Source organism: Mauremys mutica, chromosome 20 (genome assembly GCF_020497125.1).
Source record: "Mauremys mutica isolate MM-2020 ecotype Southern chromosome 20, ASM2049712v1, whole genome shotgun sequence".
In the NCBI taxonomy this organism is placed as follows: Eukaryota; Metazoa; Chordata; order Testudines; family Geoemydidae; genus Mauremys; species Mauremys mutica.
Genome location: NC_059091.1, coordinates 6042800 through 6066582, shown reverse-complemented (window position 1 = coordinate 6066582; position 23783 = coordinate 6042800). Strand labels below are relative to the sequence as shown.

The window sequence follows — 23783 nt, the reverse complement described above, 5'->3', positions numbered from 1 at the left end:
TGGGGCAGGGGAGCTCTGGAGGTGCAAGGGGAAGAGCTGGCCCCGCCTGGGGTGGGACACAAGGAGTAAAACGATCAAGTCCTTTTTAGGCTCATGTAAAGTCTGGCCACTCTAAAGCCCTCTGAACTGGGCATCAAGGAGGCAAAGCAGAAGAGAGCGGGGCCTGAACCTGCTAGTTCTCCTTTGTCCTGGCTCGGCTAGGGGAGGAGGGCAGGGAGAAGGAAGCGGGTTGGTCACAGAGCCCATAGCCTAGAGCCTGCTAGCAATGCATCAAGCTGCTAGGAGCCCAGGTGGGGTTACCTTGGGCACATTCCTCAGGCTCACAAAACAGATCATAGGCAATGGGGTAGGGAAGCAAGGGAAATATCCTGCTTGCTTAGGAACCTGGAAGGTGTCTGAGCCACAAGAGGCCAGGAGCTCGGAGCTGCCACACAACAAGGAGCGTCCCAGAGATACCTGCAGTGCAGAGAGGTGAACTACCCACCAGCAGGGGCCATAGCGATTTCAAAGCAGGAGCTCAGCTCAGGGCCTGAAGTCTCACAAGTCCAGCCCAGGCACTGGCAGGCTTTTCACCTGCCTGCCAAGCTGCTAACAACCTGCAGTTCCTTCTAGGGCCCTCCTCACTGTATGAGTTGAGCCCTCCCCCGCTCACTGATGGAATTCACCCTCACAGCTCTCAGGCGTTAGTCCCATTTTACAGATGGGGAACTAGGACACAAAGTGGATTAAGTGACTTGCCCAAGGTTAGCGAGGGGAGTTTGTGACTAACTGGGAATAGAACCTAGGTTTTCTGAGTTCTAGGCCAGGGCTCTACCCACTAGCCCACCCTTCCAACACCAGAGCCAAACTTTGAGTGGAAGAATAATGTGTGAATACCATCGCTTGCAATTTTGTGTATCTCCTCATGCAAACTAATAGTAACCAGGGCTTGGAAAATGTATGATGTTGATGAGCTAGCGGCTAGGAGTTCTTGAACTGGGGGTCACCAGGTTATTACATGGGGTGTCATGAGCTGTCAGCCTCCACCTCAAACCCCGCTTTGCCTCCAGCATTTATAATGGTGTTAAATATATTTATAAGTGTTTTTAATTTGTAAGGGGGGGTGTGTGTGTCACACTCAGAGGCTTGTTGTGTGAAACGGGTCACCAGTAAAAAAGTTTGAGAGCTATTGAGCTAGACAAGCCAGCCTACTAGCCAGAGGTTGATATGTGAGACTGGGTGGGTGGATGGGCCCACAAGTGAAGTCCAGGGGCAACTGGTTAAAATGGGGAGGGGGCTAGGAGTGGACTCCTACTGGCAGGTTGACAGGTGGCACCTCCTCCCCCTGTATGAACCAGCACCTAAACAATATGACAAGCCTAGGCCCTGGGGAGGGGGGCTATAGTGTCCTGGAGGACCCCTTCCCTTACACAGCCTTTCCAGCCACCCACCATTCTAGGGCCATGGGGATGCCCCCCTTTATAAGGCTCAGTGGTCCCCCTCACTTACAATGCCCCAGGGATCCCCCATCATAAAACCCTGGGGTATCATCCCCTTATAAGACTTGGGTGGGTCCCGCTATTGTACGGGCCTTAGGTGGCACCTCCCCCATTCTAGGACCCTGAGGAGGGGGGCCCTTTAAAGGGCCCTAAGCTGGAACCTTTCATAGCCCCCTGTGGAAGTCCCCAATAAGGGGCTCGAGGTGGCCCCCCATTCTAGTCCCCAGGGGTCCCCCAGTCTAGTGCCCTGGGCTCCCCAATTATAAGGCCCCCCAGTCTAATGCCCAGGGGTCCCCCATTAAAGGGCCTTAGTTGCCCACCCCCATTTTAGCATCCAGGGACACCCCCTAGATCCCCCCAGCCAATGTCCCCCCCCAAATCCAGTGCCCAGGGGTCCCCCATTCCTGGGCTCAGGTTCCCCCAGTCTATGGAGGCCGAGGTGCCCCTCACCCTCCCCCAAGCTGCCTGCAGCCCAGGGACTGTGTTTAGCCCCACCCCGCTTTCTACGTCATAAGCGCGCGCCCGAGCGCGGGGCGTCATCACCAGCAGCGCATCCTCCGGAGCCGCCTGCGTGTCACATGACCAGCCCCCGGCCGGGCCTCCCGCTCACATGACCTAGAGCCCGCCCCGCTCTCTCCCGTCCCAGTCTCCGATTGGTACGGATCACTGCCCGTCAAAGCGGATCGCTCGGGGATTGGTCGGACCGGCTGTCGGGGGGCGGGAAGAAGAAGAGAGGAGAGAGCCGGCGCGGGGGTGGGGGCACATCCGGATGTGACCTGAGGCGGGCGGTGGCGGCAGAGCCGGAGCCGGTCGGGAGAGCAGAGTGGGGAGGGGTCCATGGAGGGAGAGGACGGGCCTGGCTGGGTAAGGGGGCGCCCGGGGGGTGAGGTACCCGGGAAGGGGGGTGCCCAGGGGGAGGGGGAGATGCCCTGGGTGGGTGGGTGGAGGCGGAGGGATACCCGGGAAGGGGGGGCCCTGGGGGGTGGGGATACCCAGGGCAGGTGCGGTGGAGGGGGAGGGGAAGGGGAAGGGATGCTCTAAGCCCAGGGTGGGTTGTAGGGGCGGAGATACCCAGAGCAGGGAAGGAGAAGGACGGGGGAAGGGATGCCCTGGGTGGGTGGAGGCGGAGGGATACCTGGGAAGGGGGGGCCCTGGGGGGTTGGGATACCCAGGGCAGGTGCGGTGGAGGGGAAGGGGAAGGGATGCTCTAAGCCCAGGGTGGGTCGTGGGGGCGGAGATACCCAGAGCAGGGAAGGAGAAGGATGGGGGAAGGGATGCCCTGGGTGGGTGGAGGCGGAGGGATACCTGGGAAGGGGGGGTCCTGGGGGGTGGGGATACTCAGCGCAGGTGGGGTGGAGGACGAGGGGAAGGGGATGCTCTAAGCCCAGGGTGGGTCGTGGGGGCGGAGATACCCAGAGCAGGGAAGGAGAAGGACAGTGGGAAGGGATCCCCTGGGGGAGGGGTTATCGGGGGCGAGGGAAGGAGAAATACCAGGGAGAAGGGGATGCCTGTGGAGGGGATATCCTGGGGAGGAGGGGGAGGGTAAGGACCGGGGAAGGGGGATGCTCTAAGCCCAGGGTGGGTTGTGGGAGGGATACCTGGGGTGAGAGAAGGGGGAGATGCCCAGGGCAGCTGGGATGCAGGAGGATAGGGGAAGGGGGATGCCCTGGGCCTAGAGTAGTCGAGGGGGAAGAGATTCCCCCGGGTGGGTGAGGGGAGAGACTGCCCAGTTGTGGGGAGGAAGTAGGTGTCCAGGTTGGGTCAGTGAAGGGGGGAAGAGTGCCCTGGCGTCTGGGTAAGTTAAAGGGCGGGGGGTGCCCAGTGGCATGTAAGGGGATGCCTGCGATGGTTTAGGCAGTGAAGGGGAGAGGAATTGCCTAGGGTATGAAGGGTGTTCCAGGGAGAGGAGGGAGGATGCCCATGTTCCCCTGGCTGAGGGGAGGTGAATGTGGCAGGTGCTTCCTGAGCTGGTGCCCTGGTATAGCTAAGTGTTCTGTTATGGAAGGCGAGTGGGCAGATGGCAGCGGGTGCCTCGTTGTAGGAGGGAAATGGATGAGGTGCTGGTGGTAGCCATGGATGCTCTACTTGGGTATCTACCTGGGTCCCCTAGGCAGTGTGTGTGTGTGGTGGCAGGTAGGGACCCAGAGATCATGGGAGGAGAGGTGGTTGGGCGCTAAGAGAGTCTGAGGTTCTGTTCTAGGACTAGGCAAGCGTTGAGGGAATGGGGGCTTTGCTTCGCTTTGTCGGGGGTGCTTCTCATGATGGCTTTTTGGCATCAGGAGTCCCTTGGTTATCGCTGTTCGTCTGCATTTTCTTCACTGCTGCTCATGCTCTCATGGGCCCTGTCACTCCCAAGCATCTGGAAGAGGCCAGATCCCCATAAAATAGGTTAGTAACCTATTTTATCTGTCCTCGATTCTAAAATGCCCATTCCTGTAGCATTGGCCATCAGAGCTAGTATATTGACAATATTAATAATTCTTCATATAGCACCAGGAGCCTGCTGGGTGCTTTCCAGACCAGAGCAAAGTCTGTGGTTTGGGTGGGAACAGCTTAGGTTCGAAGGCCAACTTTCCCAAAGTGGGTCAGTGATTTGGGGGACCTTAATTTGTTTGGGTTGCCTGCATCTTGGTCCTGATTTTCAGAGGTGTTGAACAGCCCCAGATCCTGGTGACTTTGATTGCAGATGTGAATGCTGAAAATCGGGACCGAGGTGCTGCACTCCAGTTGAGGCTCCTGAAACCACTGACATGGTTTGAAAACTAGCTTGAATGACTTTAAATGGCCCTTTTTTCAGTTGTGCTGTGCTCATTAAAGGTGTAGGTGTTGCTTGATCAAACCTGAGGTGAATGGAGCAGATAGGGTCTGTAAAGTCAGACATCACTAATCTGACACCACCTGTGCCCCATTTGGCTTTCTTCTGACTTCAGGAAACAAGACACTTTACCCTACTGCTGAGACTTGTGTTTTGTGCATGGAGGCTATTTCCTTCTCTGCCCCTCTTCCAGGCTACTCCGCAGTGAAAAAAACTCCAGTAACTACTGCTGCTAGTGATTTTTCCCAACAGGCAGAATGAAACTGACATGAGGCTGATCAGTTTCGTGGCTTCTTGGGGAAGATCTGAGCAGCAGCCGAGGCACTGGGGCTGTGTCTGTACACTTCAGACTTGTACCAGCATAGCTAATGTCGTTTGGGGAGGTGATGCCAATAGAACTTCTCCTTCTGGTGGTGTATGCTGCTATGCTGATGCCGTTGTGCCGGCATAGGCTCTGTAGTGTAGACATAGCCTTAGGCAGCATTGTGCTGCCCAAGGCTCTGGTCACATTTGGGTGGTTGTCTGCCCAACTGTAAGAGCTAGAAATGTACCTTCCTTTTTTTAAAGAACAGGAAGCTTGGATCTCTATAGAAATAAATGGTTACCCTTCAGCTCCGCTCCTTCTAGCCTCTGGAAGCTCCCTACTCATCCCAGGAGTGTGGGTTTTTCCAGCCCTGCTTTTGGGTTGCACTAATGCCAGTGGCCTTGAATAAATACCAGGCTTGTCTTACTGGTGATCCGATCGCACTAATTTTGCTGTCTTGAGTGAATGAACTCGTTATACTTGAAACCTCAAAGGCAATAACCCTTCTCCCTTTCCCCAACACACAGGTCACATCCTTTGCTAAAACCCTTAAAGGGATTTATGGTGGGTCCGAGTCCCGGTGAGCTTCTATTGCGTTTAGGGATTGGTCAGAAACCACCCCCTTTTGGGGAGGCTGTGCAGGTTCACCCCGATGGTCTCTGCTTCTGAGCTGGGGTTGCAGCTCTTCCAGCTGTCTTGAAAGTTCTTCCTGCCCTACCTGTCATCTCAGTCACTGGCGGGATGTTGACTCGCTCCTCCGACCAGGCCGTGATGCCAGCCTCTTTCGTCCTCTTGTTACATTTTCAAACAAGTGCCTTCGTGCTTTGTCCCATCCCACCCTTCATGTTTGGGAGGTGCTCCCTGTAAACATCCACAACGCTACCTCGTTGTCCTCCTCCAAGAGTCTCCTTAAAGCTCTGCTTTGCTGTGGTGCCTACACAAAACGCTGCCCGTCGTCTAGACCAACGTTGTTTCCTTGGGCTCTCCCATCTGTCTGTATCCATCTGTGGTCTCTTGCCTTATGCTTAGATGGTAAACTCTTTGGGGCAAGCGATGGTCATTTGTGTGGTACCAGCGCAGTGGGCTCTTGGTCCATGACTGGGCCTCTGAAGTGCTACAGAATATAAACAATAATAATTTAGTGCTGTTCTAGCTGAGCAGACAGTCAGTGACGCTTATGTCGCCATCTCTGGTCTGGGAGCAAAATCCCTGTTAGACCTTGTCTCCTGCATCTTTCCTACCCTGTGGGACCTGCCAAATCCCAGATGCTCAATGTGTGACTCCCGGCACAGGGGCTTAGCTTTGGGAATGGGTGGTGGCAAGGGGCCATCTTTGGAGCTGGGGTGTCAGAAAGGTCTCAGTGTTGTGTGAGGGATGGTGGGGCTAAGAGAGCTGGAAACAGTTGCAGGATGTATCAGTCCAGCTGGGTTTGATTGCACGGGTTAGAGGAGGCAAGGTTTCTTTGAGGGCTCAGGGAGGAATAACTGTGTGTGGACACAGTGTGGCCTGGGGGGGTGAGGCCAGCATTCTGTTGTAACCAAGTGCTGCTTTCTCTCTTCTCCTCCTCTGTACCCCCTGTGAGCTTTGAAGAGTGCATCTGTTTCCAGTTCCTGGTGTCTCTGTACAGCTTTTCCCTGGCTGGCGTATTAGCACTAGCTTGTGTATCCTTGAGCAAGTCACTGCCTCTATCTGTGCCTCAGTTTACCCCTGTAGAACAGGGATAATACTTAACACGAGTGGGGCAAGACTTTCTGACTGGTTTATCAGGTGCATTGCGCATGCTCTAGCATTCGATCACAGCCTGCAGTAGGAGAACAGCAGCGCCTGTCTGGCTCCCGATCCCTCAGAGTAATGTAACCGTTCACACAGTGGATTGCTAGGTGTGGGATGTAGGAGGGCCAGTGGAGGACGTATATGCTGTTATTGCCTTTCAGTGATTTGAAGAGTTGGGCTTCCAAGGCTCTAGTCTTCTCTGATGTCTGGCTAATGCCTTGTGGCTGTCTTGGCTTTTCAGGAGCAGGGATGGTATCTTGGCGGGGGGACTCCAGGGTCTCATGCCACCTGTTGTATGTGCTAGGTAGCTAACGTCTTACCCCCTTCCTTTCAATAGGCTGACTCTCACAGCCATAATGGATGACTTGAACCTGCACTACCGGTTCCTGAACTGGAGGAGGAGGATCCGGGAGATTCGAGAGGTGCGGGCTGTCCGCTATCAGGAGAGATTCAAACACATTCTCGTCGACGGGGACACGCTGAGGTATTGGCAGGACTGGCAAACTGGAAAGTGGGTGCAGAGCAAGGAGCAGCCGTAACAGGGGATGGCCGGCAGCCTTCTCACCTGGCATGGGGAAGGGGTCCCCTGTGTCCGGGGACCGTCTTGCTCTGCCTCTGCAGCTAGGGAATGAAGCAATGAAGTGAAATTGATGAGGTCTCTGCTTGAGAGCTCCAGTCTGATCCTTTCTCTGCACTGGGTGTTGCGCCCAAAGGTGTCGGCTGGACACTTTAAATTGAACAATGATGCATCCTGGGTTTATGCCTGTGGGTTGAGACTCACAAAGATTAGAGCTAGAAAAGGCCCATTGGCTCATTGTATCCATCCCCTCCTCCATCCAGTGTGGCTGGTTAGGACGTGGTTGTGACGAACAGTACATTCTCCTGTGCTTTGTCCTGACTAATTAATGTCCCAAGCAACAAGACTTCCCTAGAGGAGAGAGATTCTTTTCCTGGCATCTGCCTTAGGCAATCCCTTCCCCCCCGTGCCTCAGTTTCCCCATATGTAAATTGGGTTGTGGGGGAAGGCTACTGACCCACCTCGCCATAAGGCCATAAGTGTATGTAACGTGCTTTGAAATGCTCTAGAACTGCAGAATGTTATTTGCAGATGTGGTGTTTCCAAGGCCTGGCAGGCGGCTGATTGGACTGAGCTGCAAATCCCACAAGTAAGGGGAGTGAGGAGCGAGGGACTTCTGCTGCTTAGGACCAGCAGCCTTGTGGAATGCCCTGGGACTGCAGCCAGGAAGCAGAGCTGTCCCATCTGCTTTCTGAGCCCTCGGGCCTAAATGTTCCAGGCCTAACTTGAGACATCTCCAAGGGGCCTGATTTCCAGAGTGCAGGTGCTCAGGTCTGTCTGAGAATTGGCCCCCTCCAAGGCATCTCAAATGGGGCACCCAAAATTGCCAGTCGCTTCTGAAACTCCAGGCCTTAGTCTCCTGCCCTGGGGGCACTTGGCGATGTTTTGGGTAATGACTGTTCCATTTGCTAACTCAGTTGGCAGGTGAGCATGATGGGCACCTTTGCCAGATGGTCGTGGTCGACTACTCAGACCCTGCCATCCCTTGTCATTTAAAGTGCCTAGCCCAGATCACGGTGTTTAAGTAACCCGGCCTCTTATTTATTGTCTGCAGTTACCATGGGAACTCCGGGGAGGTTGGCTGTTACGTTGCCCCCCGTCCACTGACCAAAGACAACAACTACTTTGAGGTAATCTCGCCTGCTGGGGCAGGGTGAGCTCCCTGGGTCGGAGCTGATCTAAAGGTGTTTGTGTGTGTTCTCTCCTGGTGACACCATCTCTTGTCCTCTCTTGCTAGCCCAGCGTGCTGCGTCTCGGAGCTCTATCTGTTCAGCCAGGGATTTCTGTCCTGAGATTCTTGGATGCTAAGACTGGAAGGGGCCTCCCGCGTAACACTAGCCAGGGAATTTCCCCCAGTTACCCCTGTAATGAGCCCAGTAACTGACTAAAGCCGCCCTTCCAGAGAGCCATCCCGTCTGGATCTGAATCCTTAAGGGATGGAACCCACCACTTCCACTGGGGATTTATGCTGGCGGTTAATGACCCTCACTGTTACAAAGTGGTGTCCTGTGTCTGGCTTTAACTTCCAGCCATGGGTTCTTGCTCTGCCTTTCTCTGTTAGATGATAGAGCCCTTTAGTACCCAGTGTTTTCTCCCCGTGAAGATACTTCGAGACTGTGATCAAATCACCTCTCGATCTTCTCTTTGATAAGCCAAACCGCTCAAGCTCTGTTCTCGGAGATGGAGCCTGGCCTCTGCTGTTGGTTTTTTCTCCATTCTCCCTCACTCGAGTCTAAACCCTCTCGCTACCCCTGTTCCGGGAGGTGCGGCCAACTTGTCATTGTGCCGCGTGGCGGTGCCCTAGCTGATTGGCCAAGCCGCTGTGTTGGTGTGAGCAGGTGCCGGTGAGGCGCCGAGCCTGTGTTCATGGCCAGAAGTGCCGCTGTTGCAATGGAAAACGATTGTTCTCGTAACTGCTTGCAGGTGTCGATTGTGGACAGTGGCGTGCGGGGGACCATCGCTGTGGGCCTTGTGCCGCAGTATTACAGCCTGGACCATCAGCCGGGGTGGCTGCCTGATTCCGTGGCCTACCATGCTGACGACGGCAAGTGAGTTGGGGGCCGCCCTGCTGGCCAGATTAGCGGAGCGTCGAGGCCTGGCTGGGGAGCATGTTGGCGCATGCGTCTCCTGGGGCATTTCCTGAGCTGCTGGTTCAAAAGGGCTGGGGGGAGCGGGGGGGGGGGGCACAGATTGCTTTGGCTGAGGCCTGCTATACAGGAGGATTTAGGTGCTGGATGCTGTCAGTGGGGCTGTGACTCTTGTGTGGGGTGAGTTGGGGGTTGGGTAGATGCAAGAATGAATTTGATCAGCAGTAAAAGCCCTGAAGTGACAATAATCACAAGAACAAAGGAATGGACCTACTGGGTCAGACCAGTGGCCCAGTCAGCCCCGGGTCCTGTCTTCCCACAGTGGCGGTTCCAGTTGCTTCATTGGGGATGAACAGAACAGGGCAGTTTATTGCGTGATCCATCCCCTGTTGTCCAATCCCGACTTTTGACAGTCAGAGGTTTAGTGGAGAAACGACACGTAGATCCATCGCCATGTAGACATCCCACCTTGTGCTGGAGCTGCGTGTTCCTTATCTCTACTCAAAAGGACTGTGTAAAGCTGCAAAATGTGCCGAGCTGCTACTGCCATGGCATGTCTGGTGCTGTCAGCCCTAGATGCTGAAGCAGCCATCAGCACTCTGCTGGGCGCTCCACTGAGCTACGCCATCTGCTTCCCTTCCGAGGCAGCACCACATCTGTGGTGAGGTCTGTACCCTCCTGTGCTCATCCCCTCATGTCCAGAGAGGAAGGACGGCCAGGGGTTAGGGCGCCAGGCTGGTGCTTGGGAGACCTGGGCTCAAGCCTCTTAGACTGCCGGGGTGATCTTGGGTAAGTCACGTTGGTTCCCCATCAGTACATGGGGATGCCAGCCCAGCCCTGCCTCACACCTACCATACGTTAAAGACTGTGAAGTGCTCAGAGCCCTGCTGATGGAGGCCAGATAAGTACCTACGATGGATAGACGGCCAGGCTGAATTAGCTGGATACCAAGCTGTCCGGTGTCCAGGTGGCTTCTTGCAGGAGTCAGTGCAACTGCATTGAGGTTAGCTGAGTGCTACCTGGGATCCTCTCAGAGTCACCTGTGAACACTTACTATGCGAATGGGGGGGTTACTCCATCGACGATGCCCTGCCAGTGCTGTGTGTCGCTGCAGAGGCCTAGGGGTCTATAGGCATGAAGTTGTTCCTCCCTCCCCTGCGTGTTCATTTTGCCCTTTGTGCCGAGCCGGGGTGCAAGCGAGTCTCCCGTTGGGGCTTTCCGAGGTCATTCCTTGCTCTTCACACCCGCAGACTCTACAATGGCAGAGCGAAGGGCCGACAGTTTGGGACGAAGTGCAGCTCGGGGGATCGGATTGGCTGCGGGATCGAGCCGGTTTCTTTTGAGGTCCAGACGGCCCAGATATTCTTCACCAAGAACGGAAAGAGGGTGAGAGCCGCTCAGTAGAAACAGTTGCGGATCCGGCTGGGTTTCTTACTGCTTATGGGGGGAGGGATCTGTCGAAAACCAAGTTGCCGGTGGAACTCTCCCGTAGTCACAGGGCAGGCTCTGCAGAGATTGGCAGGATGTGTGAGCTGCTCTTCCTGGGGCTAGATCCTCTAGATTAGCAGCAGAGCAGGCTTCCTCCAGTGACGTGACTCAGCTGTGACCCACAGAGACTCCCTGACCCCATAGGTTCAGCTCCCATGGCTCACTCTGCTACTGCTGGCAGGATCGGCTGAGATACCAGGGCCCTGTCGTGCTGTGAGCAGGTGACGCCAGAGGTACAGGAGGCTCATGGAGGGTCTTGCTGGCTGTATCCCGCAGGTTGGCTCCACCATAATGCCGCTGTCCCCGGACGGGCTCTTCCCTGCCGTGGGGATGCACTCGCTGGGAGAAGAGGTTCGTCTCCACCTTCACGCCGAGCTGGGCAACGAGGAGGACGACAGTATCATGATGGTGGACAGCTATGAGGACGAGTGGGGCCGGCTTCACGACGTGAAGGTCTGCGGCACGGTAAGCGAGCTGATTGGCTCCCTGCAGGGGCGACCCGGGGCAACGTCGGCCTTCAGCTTGGGCGCCGGCTTTGAACCTGGTCCTTCCGTAGAGCTAAGATAACCCAGTTCCTGCCATTCCCCCTGCCCGGGGTCTCCTGCCCCTCTGGATTCCAAAGAGAGCCTAACCCTGTGCCGCAAGTGCTGCTGGCAGGGATCTACAGAGCACGTGCTGTGCAGGGTGTTGGCTGCAGGCCTAGCTGGCGAGCGATCAGGGTCCCCTCGGGATTGGCCTCTCTCTACAGCAGCTGTTGGGCTCCGCGCTGTGGGGAGGGAGTGGTCTGAGCTTGGCGGGCTGGCTCCGTGCTTGCGTTAGTTTGGGTTCTTACCGGGATTACCAGGGGCTGTGATGTCAAACGGGGAAATTCCTCTGAATCCAAGGGGCCCGGACTAAGGGTCTCTGGCAGGCAGGGCACAGGTTGGAGCTAGGAATAAGGTTTTAAAGATTCTCCTTCTCTGCCTTGTAAGCTACAGTGGCTGCTGCCGTTTGTACCGCGATAGCCTCTAGGTGCCCCAGTGTCCAGCGCTGGACAAACCCAGACCAGACCTGCCTGAGGAGCTGATAAGCTAAGTCTAAAACGAGAGACAACAAGCGGATACAATAATAGGGGAGCCTAAGGAACCAGAGAAACCAAACTGGCATCTTTTCTCCTCAGCTGCTACCCCGTGTCTAGTGAACATGGCTCTGCACGAGGAGTCTGGAACCCTTGGTTCTCTTTCCAGTGCCTCGGTTTCCCCTTGTGTGAAACAGGGACAGTGGTGCTGCTCTGCCTGCATATGGTGCTTTGTGATCTGGGGGGGGAAGTGCTGGCTAATTGCTCGATAGAATTAGCATTACCCAAGAATGTGCAGGCTTGTGTGAGCTTTTCCTCCAAAGCGAGATGGCTGGCGCTGTTAATTTCACAAACACACAGATGCTTATTTATTTTTAGCCAAGCTCCAGGTGGGGGTAGTGCTGGGGATTTCCCTCTACTCCCTGGAAATTCATCAAAGGAGTGGAATTGTTCCAAGCAGCTCCTTTGAAAACCTTGCTTGGCTTTGCTTTTTGGGCACCCCTGGCAGCGATGCGTGATCTCATAGGTGCCTTGGAAGTGATCACCGCCCAGTTAGAGGGTAGAGCCTTGAAGTCTTTGCCAAGGTCTCTTAGTGCCTCCTTTCCGCTCGGCACTGGGAAGCAGCAGGAGCTGAAAATTGGGGACTAGCTGTGCGTGATCTGTGCTTAGCTTGGGGGTCCAGGAGTCACTGGTTTGGGCTCTGCTGCGTTACAGTCCGGGCACTCGCTCCATCGCTTGGCCTGGGGATGAAAGCCTTGAGCTCTCTCAGGTTTCATGCCTGCTGGTCTGCCCCACAGATCTGGGGCATCTTTATTAACTGTATATAACTGGGAGCGGCTTTCTACCAAGATCAATTCTGAAGACGTGCCCTAGTCCCGAAAGCATTTCTACCGATGCACCAAGTGCTTCTAGCCCTGGCTGGCTGTGAGCTACAGGGCTTCGCAATCGCTCCAGCACCACACTTCAGCCATCTTTGCAAAGCACGGGGAGATCTGCGGATAAGTGTTGTTAGCCCCTTTTTTACACATGTGGAAATTGACTAGCTGCGATCTCTAGGGCAGTATAAAATCTGGGAGTCCTGACTCCCAATCCCTGCCTTTACCTACAGGGCTATGCGCCCGCCCAGAGCTGGGGGTAGAACCCAGGAGTCCTCACTCCCTTGCCTCTGCTCTCACCCACGGGTGGCCCCGCCCTCAGAGTTGGCAAGGCCTCTCTTTACTGATCCCGCCAGGTGCAAAGCCTCTGTCTGTCATGCAGAGGGCTGCAAAGCTAACAAGCCAGGCGTGAGCCTGTGGAAGGGTACGAACGTGTCCTTGGGATGCCCGTCTGTCATCAGGGCTGCTGTGATACAATGAGCTTGGCAATTGTATCCTTCTCCCTGCAGCACCACCCACTAAAATCCCCACTGTAGGGCGCTCCTGAGAGCGACGCTGCAGGCGGAGTCCCACAGGCTGGTTCGCTTGCTGCCGAAGCTAGCTGAGTAATCCAGGAGCAGGTGTTTCCATCCTTGCTGGGGATGCTGCTCTGGAGGAAAGGTTGACGGCCCAGGTCCGGGCCGTTCCCAGAGCCCAGCACCTCCGCTGCTCTGTAGCTTGGAGCGCTGCCCTGCGGTTTCTGTTTCCCGGCTGCCATGGCTACGCGGAGCGCTGTCCCTGTAATTATCGGGTCGGTTTTACCCTGGCTGGAGGAGGGCGAGGAGCAAGTCCCTCGTTGGCTGGGGGCAAATCTCAGGCTGCCACGTGTCGATCTCTCTGCACGGCTGGGTTGTCATGGAGCTTCCGGGCCTTGGTCCCACAAGCCCAGCCTGTGGACCTGCTTCTTGTTCAGCCCCTTTTCCCTACCTGCAAGGGTACAAAGCTGACGATCAAAGGGGAGGATGGGCCCAGAGGGATGTGGGCCGAAACAAGAGCCCACCTTTTTGGCCTCGCCGGGCACCTGTGCGGGCTCCTCAGGACGTTCTCTGCCCGTGCTCTCCAGCATTGACCCCTCAACGTGGGTCATTGCCCCAGGCTGTTGAGTGGGCTCTCCTGGCTCCGTTTTTGACTCCGCCGTCTGGAACCCGGCTTCGCTTCCCTCCCTGCCTTTGGGGAGCAGGGATCTCTGGGGGGACAGCACCCGGCACCACAGGCGAACCCAGCAGCGAGGCTGGCGGTAGCTGCCTTGTTGGCGTAGCTATAGGGCCTAGCGCTTATCCTGCTGCTCTCGGTAGGGTGAGAAAGGAAACTGCTGGATCCTGCGTTGGGCGTCTGAATCTCACGCGTTCTTTGTCGCTGTGTCTGGATGCTCACTGCTCTTCTAATGGAGGTAGAGCCTGTGGCTGCTGCATTACCCCCGATGCTTCCGGGGCACCCTGAGTCCCGCATGTTCAAACGGCTCCGACGCACGCTGTCCCACGGCAATGGGAGAGCTGTGGTTAAAGCAGTGGACTGGGAGTCAGGACTCCCGGGTCCTATTCCTGCCTCTGATCCACTCTCTGACCACGGGCAAGGCTCTGCCCTGACTGCCCCTGTTTCCTGCCCCCTAAAATTAGGGTCAATAATATCTGCCGACATCACAGCGGGGCTTATGAGGCCGGCTTAGTCTGGGAGATTGGAGTGACTGGCGCTGTGATGAAGCGCAAAGCAGTGTCTGGAGCCCATTCTTGTTCGTGAGGGCTCTCCCCAATGCCAAGCATACCACCACCACCACCTCCTCCCTGGTCCGGCCAGGGGGGCAGGCATCAGTTGGAGCCCAGGCACTCGTTGCTTGTTGGTTACTAGGGGAAATATCCCTCCGGAAGATACCCTGTGCGTCTCTTTTGCCCTTGTGCTTTCATCTCCTCTGGGGATCCCAAAGCCCTCTGCTGGAAGACAAAGGCAATCCTTCGTTCACAGATGGCGAAACTGAGGCACTGGGGGGGGGGAGGGGGATGGACGTGACTTGCCCAAAGTGGTGCTGTCAGTGGGGTTGGAAGCTAGAACCTTGTGCTAATCGCTAGCCGCTGCTGCCTCCTCTTCCCAGCTGGAGCTCTCGGAGCATTTCTACCCTCTCACCAGAGCCTTTTTCAAAAACAAACTCGGGACCCAAACCTTCTCCAGCTGTTAAAGGATTGCAGCTGTGAACGCAGGCCCCACGTCGCAGCACACGTGATGGCCGCTCGCGTGTGCCGGATGGAGCCGGGCCGGACCATTTGATCAAGGCGCCGCGGCGGGGAAGAATCCGCCGTCTTGGGCTGCATCCTTTTCCGTCTCAACCTTTATTAACTGCCCCACTCCCACCCCGATTCTCCCTCTGACATTTCGTTGCAGACAACATCTGTGAAGTTGAATTTTGAGGCAGGGCCAAGAGAGACATTCCAAGGCCCTTGCTGACCTTTAGACGGAGCGAGTGTTTCTTGTCGGCTCCCTGGAACGGCTGCGTGGGGTTTTGCCATCGCTCCTGCCTGCCTGGGCAAGTCTCTTTGGTTCTCACCCCCCCCCACCCCCTTCCCTCTTGCCATGTGTAAATACCGGCCAGCTCAGCCGCACTACCACAAACCTTCAAACAATGCACGGTGCTAATTGACGCGGGAGGGTTGGCAGGGTGTGGCGTGAACACCGAATTAGGAGCTTTATAAATAGGCTCTTGCATTCTTTCACGGTAGAGCTGGCTCCTGGGTGGGGCGGCACCCCATCTGTAGTCCCTTGGCCTGCGTCCGCCCCAGCAGAAGTCACTGTTACCCTCTCGGGCAGAGGGATTCCCACACAGGTGCTGAACTCTTCCATCTCCAAAGCAGCAGGGTGCGGTGGCTGGGGTTACTGGGACTCCTTGGTTCTTCTAGCTCTGCCACTGATGCAGCACGTGACCGTAGCCATGTCACGTCACCTCCTTGTGCCTCAGTTTCCCCTCCTTAAAACTTCCTAATCCTGGTGTGAAGGCTTAATGTCTGTAAAGAGATCCTCAAATCAACAGCCCCTTATGAGTGCAGTGTTACTTTTAAATAGGCTCATTTCCTGGTCCACTGATCTTCTGTTTCCCGAAAGAGACAGACTGCTTGGAGAAGGGCATTGGACACCCAAGGTGGGAGATTGCCTGGGACAGAGCTTCTTACAAACACAGACCAGTTTTGTCCCTTCATTTCTAAGTCCCTTGTCCCCCCAAACGCTGTCTCGGATGAGAGGGGTCTCGGATGCAAACATCAGATGAGCTTTTTGGGGACTCCCTGTGCTGTTGGCAGCTGGGGAGTGGGGTTTGCCTGACAAGTTGGTATGGGGAGTGGATCCGTGGGTGGCCCTGCCCCACAGCGTGTGGCTCCCTCTCCAATTTTGAACCCCCCTTTTAAAAAGGTGGAGCCCAGAACCGTGCCCAGTGTTCCGATGCTGGTCTCGGCCGTGCTTCGTTAGAATGCAAAGGCGAGGCTGCGCATTCTACGCTGCAGCTTGACGCTGCGATGGAGAGTACGGCCAAGATTTTCAATGGGGAGACGAAGCGGCCTGTAGGGGAAGGACGGCCTAGTGGTTAAAGTGCTAGCCTGGGGCTTGAGAGACCCAGGTTCAGGTCCCCCACTGACTGTGACCTTGGGCAAGTCATTTAGGGGGACACTGATTTTTCAGGGCGAGTTAGGCACCCAGCTGCCATTTGAGCCTTTGACAACAAAATTCCTTCTTAACCTCTCTGTGACTCTGTTTCCCCATGTGTAATGGGGATAATTGCAGGGTTGGGTAGATAAATACACTAAGGATTGTGAGGGGCTCAGACACTGTGGGGATGGGGCCCAGATTTAAGTACTTACGGGCCTGATATTTCAGCTCTTTATAAAGGAGGGTTGGTGTCATTGTCATGTAATAGATGGGGAAACTGAGGCACAGAGCAGGGTAGGGGGTGAGGACTTGCCCCATGCCACCCAGCAAGGCAATAGCAAAGCTGATGTCTTTGAAAGCGACTAGTGATTTTTATTTTTGCATGTCCGAACCGCCGATCGAATGGCCTGGTTTCCAGAACGCGGGTGCTCGGGACTTTCTGAGAATTATGCCCCTCTAAGAGGGTGCCGCATTGGGGTGGGGGCCTCTGAATCACAATCGCTTGAAAGCCTGGGACATGATTTTCAAATTCCCTGTGCTCTGCCCGCTGCACCATGCAGAGATTTTAATCCTCTCCGTCTGACGCTAGCTCTCTGCTTCCAACCACCAGGAAAGAGCAGTTGGTGAAAACCACCTCCACCCTTGGGCCAGCCTAGAAGGGGAGATTGCAGACTGTTCCTTTCCATCTTGCCACCCTTGGTGCTGAATAACTTTGCCCGTGCTACCTTCCCTGCTCCCCCAATCCCTTGACTCTCTAGCCAGAGATCCGTTTTAGCTCCAGACTGTCAGGAAATGATGATGCACATAATTCACATTCTTCTCTCGAACAATCTTATTACTGCCGTTCCTTGATGAAAGGCCTGGTTTGGGTTTGGGCGCTCCGGTTGGCTGGGAGGGGAAGGGGAAGGGGGAGGGCAGGTTTACCGTGGCTCTGTCTGTTCCGAAAAGCTGGCTGTCTTGGAATTTTCATAGTCTGCGCCACAATCGCCCCGGGCCGTCTCCCCGCACACGCCCCCCGTCCTGGGGAATTGCATGGGCCTCTTTCTTTTTCCAAACCCTGCTGCCTGCTAGGAAGCATCAGTGGACGGGAAGCTGGCAAGGGTGGCACAGATGCCGCCTTGAGAAGCCCTGCTGGGCTTATGGGCTGGCTGTTTCCCACACTTCCCCCTTGCTCTGTTCCTGCCCATGGCAAAGGATTCTTAGGCTTCTCCATAGAGGGACCCCCCCTGGAACCTTCATCCATCAAGTCAAGACTCCATTCAGCAATATGAGAAAGGCAAGGTGGGCGTGTGGGCCCCCTCCTGACACCAGGTTTACCCCCCCCCCCCGGTTGAGAACTCATGCCTAAGGGACCAGCCAGCACGGGCCTGCCTTTCCGGAAGGGTGCTACACGCTCCGGCTCTGTGCCTTATTCCCCGGACAGGAGCCTTCTCAGGCTTGTCCTCGATCCTTGCAGTGCGATTTTTCTGACACGTGGGCTGCCGACCGCACCACCACAGAGCCAGCTCCTGAGAGCGGCTCAGCGCTGCCCCCTCCCCCGTCAAAACAGATAGGAGCTGCGCGTGCCCATCGCAGCTTGGGATCTGGACCGTTGTGCTCTGCAACGCGAGGCTTCCAGATTACACCTCCTTAAGGCCCGAAGCGTCCGCGTGTGATCGTCTGTTTGAGCCCCAGCTGCGACCGGGCCATTGAGGGTCCCGTCGCTCGCTCTCTGAGTTGTTTGCTTCTAAACCCCGCGGAAGACACGGGGCCAACCCTTATGGATGGGGCTGTCGTCGTCTCTGAGCACAGAGAGCGTTCCGAGCGCTGCCGCGGGTGAGGCAAACGTATTGTTGCATGGGTGTATGGCCGTGGAATGGGGCGCCAGGGAGGGGGCTGGGGGGTGCACTGATCTGGAACGCAGTGGGGGAGGGATTGTGTAGGGCTGGGAGGAGTCCCTGTTGATGTTGGACGGCACAGGGCGGGGCTGGCAGGCGTAGGCTGGCAGCCGCTACTCAGAGAGTCTGTTATTCAGGCGATGGCCTTACTAGTCTTAAAGCAGCTAATTAAAAGGGGATTAAGGTGTTCTGTGGGCAGCACCCCTGGGTGAATCACTGCCACTGCTGTGAGCGCTGCCATGGCGCTGGGTAAACAATGCCCCCCTCGGGTCTCCGGGAGGCGCGTGCATGCCAGCGCCTTTGCTGGGGCAAGTTGCAGCCGAGGGGCGGGAGCGGCCGGTGGGAAGCTTCCCATGTGGGAGCCTCGCCAGGGCCAGGGGGGCCCTGCTGGTGGGTGCCAAGCCTGCCCCTAGAAAGGGGGCAGCCAAGCAGGCTCTGGAATGCCAGCACTGGGGTCTGAAGGCATCTTCCCATCGATTCGGGGCAGCAGCAAGCCTGGCACCTCCCACGCTTGGGGTCAGGATCCTACAACCTGTGGGCTCCGTGGCTGTTCAGCGGGGTGGTGCCAGCTTCTGGGGCAGGTTCCGCTGTGAGCATCCCCAGAGCCTATTTCCTTCCCCAGGTTTTAGGAAATGGGGTGGGGAGGGGGAGCCGCCAAAGGGTCTCAACCTGGGAAGCCCCTGGAAATGTCGCCCCCCAAATGCAGCTTGGATTAGGTCCGGAGAAGCTTCCAGGGGATGGGAATTGAAAACCACATGAGGAAAGCCTCCCTCACTGGCTGGGGGGCGTCTGCCCTTCCCCCACGAAAAGGGGGGTCCGCCATTGACTTCAGGGGAGCCAAGGTTTCCCCCCAAATGCCTTGAGGCTCCCCGCCTCGAGGGCTTTGGAGTTGCTCTGCAAGATGCCAGCTGTCCTGCACGAAGGGTGGAGCCGGAGGACTGGAGTGGTGGCTGAGGTCATGCCCGGGTTTGTGGGCGCCCCATCAAACCATCCTGGCCAAAAATGGATCAGGTTCCATCTTCCGACTCCGTAGGGCGCTTGCCCCCACCCTTCCTACTGAGGCTGCAAACTTGCTCCACTTCTCCAGCCTCAGGCGCTCCCTGGCCCGTTTATTCCCATTTGTTCCTGGGCCAGCATTGTCCTTTGGCTCCTAAAGCTCTTCTCCCTTCCCTGTGTAATTTACCGAGAGCAATCGGATCCCCCTCAGCCTTCGTCTGGCCGAGCAAGCCAAGCCTCTCCTGTCTCCTCTTGTGAGATCTCAGCCTAGTGGCTCTTCTCCATACGTGCCGTGCTCTGGCCTGGAGCACATGCTCTGGTTGTGTATGGCCGCAGCGCTAGCAGAGGGAGGATTGGGCAGTGGTGAGGGCTGTAGCCTGGGGATTGGGACCACCCAGCTTCAGTTCCTGGCTTTGCCACACGCTTCCTGTGTGACTGTGGGCAAGTCACTTAGTGTCTCTGTGCCCCGGTTCGGAGCTCTTGGGGATAACTGTCCTGCCTCGCAGCAGGCGTAGGAGGATCAATACACTGACAAGTGTGATATGCCCAGATGCTGCGGTGATGGGCACCATGTTCGTACCTACAGTGGATTGATAAGAGCATGGAAAAACCGTCCCTGGCTCTGAGCAAGCTCCTGGCTCTGCACAGCTGGGGGGGCCCCCACAAATCCCTGGGCATTCTGCACCCCCCCCCCCTCCCACGGTGTTTTAGAGCAGTTGCTGTGCTCATGAAACTCTTCATGTGATGGTGAGCCGGCTCCTTCCCATCAGCCTGTAGAACCAGCTCCTGGTCTGGCGCTGTCATTGGCCCCGGCCCATGTCTGGACGCCACATGCCTGCATAGTGTGCGGCCACGTGCGTTATCTGCCGTCCTAATCGACGGAGCTGACATGCTCTTTTGTGTGATGCTACGTAAGTATCCTCCTCTTCTCAGCCTGCTTTCTCCAGCAGGGGAACGTTTCCAGTCTCTTTCCAGTGTTGTTCCTTCTCCAGGAGTGACCCGAGCTGACTTTGTCTTCCAGAGCCTCGTGCTGATTTTATTTTGGTGCTTAGATGGATGAGCAGTTCTCAGAATCCCGTGGCAGTGCAGCAACTGAGTGGAAAAATGTAAACCACTGACCCCTTTCCATGGCTCGGCAGGAGCCAGCAAATATTGGTTCAACATGCAGCCGGGCTCCGAGACGCGGGGTGGGGTCGGGGAAGCTAAAATGGACAAGATGCTTTGGGGCTGGTGCAGACTAATCTGTCAGCTCCAGCTGTCAGCCAGTTGGGGTGTTGTTTTTTTCTTGATCGCCAGGCCTTTGACGTCGGGGATCGGTTCTTGCCACTCTCCTCTCGTAAGGGATGAGCCCAGGCAGCCCTGGGGAGCAAAGGAGGGTGTGAGGTTGTCTCGTTTATTATGATCCCTGGAGGGATATTTTTCCACGCAGCTGCGTTAGGTGGGACAAGGGCCCGGCTTGCTAGAGGCAGGAAACAAAAGCTGATGTCTGTGAAGCAACAATTGGAATGTCGGGCGCTGTCCAAGGAAAACCTCGTGACCCAGGGCTTGCCTCACGAATCTGCAAAGCTCCCGGCCTTGTAAACATCCCCTTCTCCTCCTGAAAATCCCAGATTTTGCAATTCCCTCTGGATCCCCAGAGCAACTGGGACAGAAAATGCAGCTTTCTTATCTCTCTTCCCTGCCCCGCCCTGCCCCACTGCCCTCCCAAAGTTAGCCAGATCGGTTTAACTCAGTCTATACCACTGGGACACGATCGAGTTTTTTTCTCTCCAACAGAAGCTGTTTCCTTTCCTCCCCAACCCCAGGGCTTTTCGGGGATGGCTGCCTTCCTTGGGGAGCTGACTAGCGGGCGTTCTGGGTGATGTGATGGGAGGTAGGGGGTAGCCTAAGACGGCTGTCGTCGCTGGGTTGTCCCTGGCTTGTCTGAAAGGGCTGAGTGGTCTCATTCTGCTTCCTAGAAGGTGCCTCTCTGTATCTCAATGGGGGCAAGGCCTGACGTGGTCTCTTGTGTGACCCTTGGCCAAGCGAGCAGGTTGGCCGGCTTCTGTCACTGCCTTTCCCTCTTCTGCTGAAACTTACCGGCCTTCAGTTGGGAAATCTGTCCAAGCCCCCCTCCCCGCCCAGTGTTGGGGGCATACGCCCCTCCCACTGGGCGGAGCTAGAGCGCTATATAACGAAGCCAGACTGAGTGACCCCACCCGAAGGGCTGTCGAGACACAGCTGGTCTCCTTCCATACAGGCTGTTCCATAAGCCGTTCACTTCACCTGGTGCTAATGCCCCCGCTTTAAACTGGGCCGAAGAGCCGAGTGACGTTCTCCTTTGCTCCCCGCCGGGCTATGAAACGCTCCCAGGCTGGGGACAGATGGAACCTGCAGCCCAGGCTCCCCTCTGGGTCCCTTGTGCAACGCAGACAGCAGCAGGGACTGCTCTGTGGCTGTGCAGGGGACCTTTCCGGGGCAGACAGTCATTCTGCAGGTCGTGGGTTCGCTACATACGAACTGTGAACAGGCGCCTGGGGGGTAGGCACTCACCCCGTCCTTCCTGTATTGCTGAGAGAGGGGAGGGTGTCCTGGGTGAGGAGCTGGGAATGTCTTGGCATGGGAAAGGTGAGAACCGCTGACGTGGGAGTCCCTGCCTTGTGGGTCTCGGATGCCGCGTCTGCTCTCAGGGGCTGACTCCGTTCTCCTGTTCTCTGCAGCTCCTGGAGTATGTGGGCAAGGGAAAGAGCATCATCGACGTTGGACTGGCCCAGGCAAGGCACCCCCTGAGCACCAGGAGCCACTACTTTGAGGTGGAGATCGTAGACCCCGGGGAGAAGTGCTATATCGCGCTAGGCCTGGCCCGGAAGGTAAAGCCACTGGATGGCTCCCACGCATCCGTCCGATTTGTGTGTCTGTCCGCGAGCCTGCTGCTAGCAAGAGTGGTTTGAGCTGGGGCTTGGCTGCAGTTCCTGGCCTAGCCCCTGACGTCCAGCGCGACCTTGAGCAAGTCACTTAACCTGACCTGTCTCAGTTTTCCCACCTGTCCTATAGGGATAATGCTCCCCTACCTCCCAGGATGGGTGGGAGGATAAAATCTGCAAGTGCGTGTTTTGGGGCTCAGATACAAGGGGGATTAAGGGCAGATCGAGGCCTCGGCAATGTCTCTGGTCACCTAGACCAGAGTCCTAGGGGTGTTAGCACTCATTCCCATGCTTAGGGAGAGTGGGGAGCGGACCCACTCGTCTGGGTTCCTTTCCCGTCTCGTCTACAGGCTCTTCATACGCCGCTGTGCTTTGCCACATCTCAGTTTCGGTAGGAAGGAGCTCCCACTTTGCTGTCTGCGACGTGCAGGCTCTCTGGCCGGAGTTACAGAGCCTGGGGATGGGTAGCTGTGGGCAGGAGGGCCAGAGATGGGGGTGGGGTGGGAGGGTTGTTTGGTGCCGTTGGCTGTCAGCACTTGGTTTAGAGCTTTCTAATGTGCCCAGATGTCCAGTCCAGCCCGGCAGAACTACATCTCTGCAAAGGGTCTGTAACGCCAGACATGGAGACATTGCTTTGCCTTCAACCTGTGGCTGCAGCTTCAGCTAATGAGCAAAGATGCTTGGATCTGTCATGGGGGCTTCCATCCCTTCTCATTACCCTCCGTCCCCTGCCATCTCCAGCTCCTCCCCCTGCCAAGGCTGGGTACCCAAGGCCAGAGGCTGTGATGGCACAATCCTCCCCCCTCCATGGCAGCAGTGTTGAGACATTGGGTAATTGAGGCGCATGGATCCAAGCGTGGATGGTTTCCTACCCTCAGCGAGAAACAAGCAGAGGGTTGCAGCCTAGGTGCCTAGGTCCCTCCCAGCTCTGTCAGTGTGAATAACCCCTGGCTCTTCCCAGCAGCACAGCTCAGAATGCTTTACAGAGGAAGTCAGTATCATTATCCCCATTGTATACATGGGGAAACTGAGGCACCGAGCAGGCAAGTGACTTGTCTGGGGTCACCAGCAGGCCAGAGCCAAGAATAGAACCTAGGTGCTTCCTAGATCTTCCATGGTTGTTCTGAGATTTCCCATCCATGGGATGACCCAGCCTGACCCTGTTTAGGTTCCAAGAGGTGCCCCGATCGCTACACAAGCTGCATGTTTTTATTATTGTGCCTGTTTATTAAAAGCCCCTTCCCAGGCACCCACCACCCCTGGCAGATGAATGATCTAGCCAGGCCCATTTCTCTTTGCGAGGTCTCACTTGATTGTGGCATGGGTGGCCCCTCTGGGCTGTGCTGCCTCCCCCTTGAGAATGCAAACCACCCCCTGCCCCCTTCCTGTCAAACGCAGCCATCTGTTTCTGTGTTTGTCCCGACACGTGATCTGGATTCAAGCTCGCACGTTCGCCTCCCGGGCGATGCAGCACATTCCCGGCCCCTGCTGCGGCTAGCATTCCTCGTGGCGCGGCAGGCTTGCCAGGTCTGTGCCGTGTGAGAGCCGGCCCTGGGGGTGTCTGGTACCCACGCTGCCAGGTTCTCTTCTCCTGCCAGGTCAGCTCCCGTCTACAGGGGTCTGCTTGTTCCCCAGCTGTGCCTTGTCTGATGACAACCTACTGTCCTAATCTGGGACAGTGAGTGATTGGAAACTGCTCTGCAGGCCCTATGTGAAACGAGGGGGTGGGCTCTCAGTTCAGTTCCTGGTGGGGGAGTGTCTGCAGCGTAAGGCCACCATCGCAACGGGCACCTCTGCTGGCATTCTCCACAGAGACCATGTAAAACTTGGTCTGCACTTAGGTTTTGCTGTGTTAACTGTGCCGGCTTTTCCCACCGGCTTATTCTGGTT

The 23783-nt window shown here is 56.4% G+C and overlaps 1 protein-coding gene across 2 annotated transcripts in view; it reads left to right on the top strand.

Annotated features, from left to right (window-relative positions):
* Nucleotides 1–2225: 2225 nt before the first annotated feature.
* The window catches only part of SPRYD3 (SPRY domain containing 3), a 33149-nt gene continuing 11591 nt past the window's right edge, over nt 2226–23783 (top strand). Inside the window, exons 1-8 of one of the 2 annotated variants that reach the window (XM_044994972.1) lie at nt 2236–2342; nt 3758–3866; nt 6708–6854; nt 8002–8077; nt 8871–8995; nt 10285–10420; nt 10799–10987; nt 21690–21839. In XM_044994972.1, the coding sequence (XP_044850907.1) occupies nt 6727–6854; nt 8002–8077; nt 8871–8995; nt 10285–10420; nt 10799–10987; nt 21690–21839 (804 nt within the window). In that variant the 5' untranslated portion in view covers nt 2236–2342; nt 3758–3866; nt 6708–6726. Of the gene's footprint in view, nt 2343–3757; nt 3867–6707; nt 6855–8001; nt 8078–8870; nt 8996–10284; nt 10421–10798; nt 10988–21689; nt 21840–23783 lie in introns of both variants that reach the window. The other variant, XM_044994973.1, reaches the window with a different exon arrangement.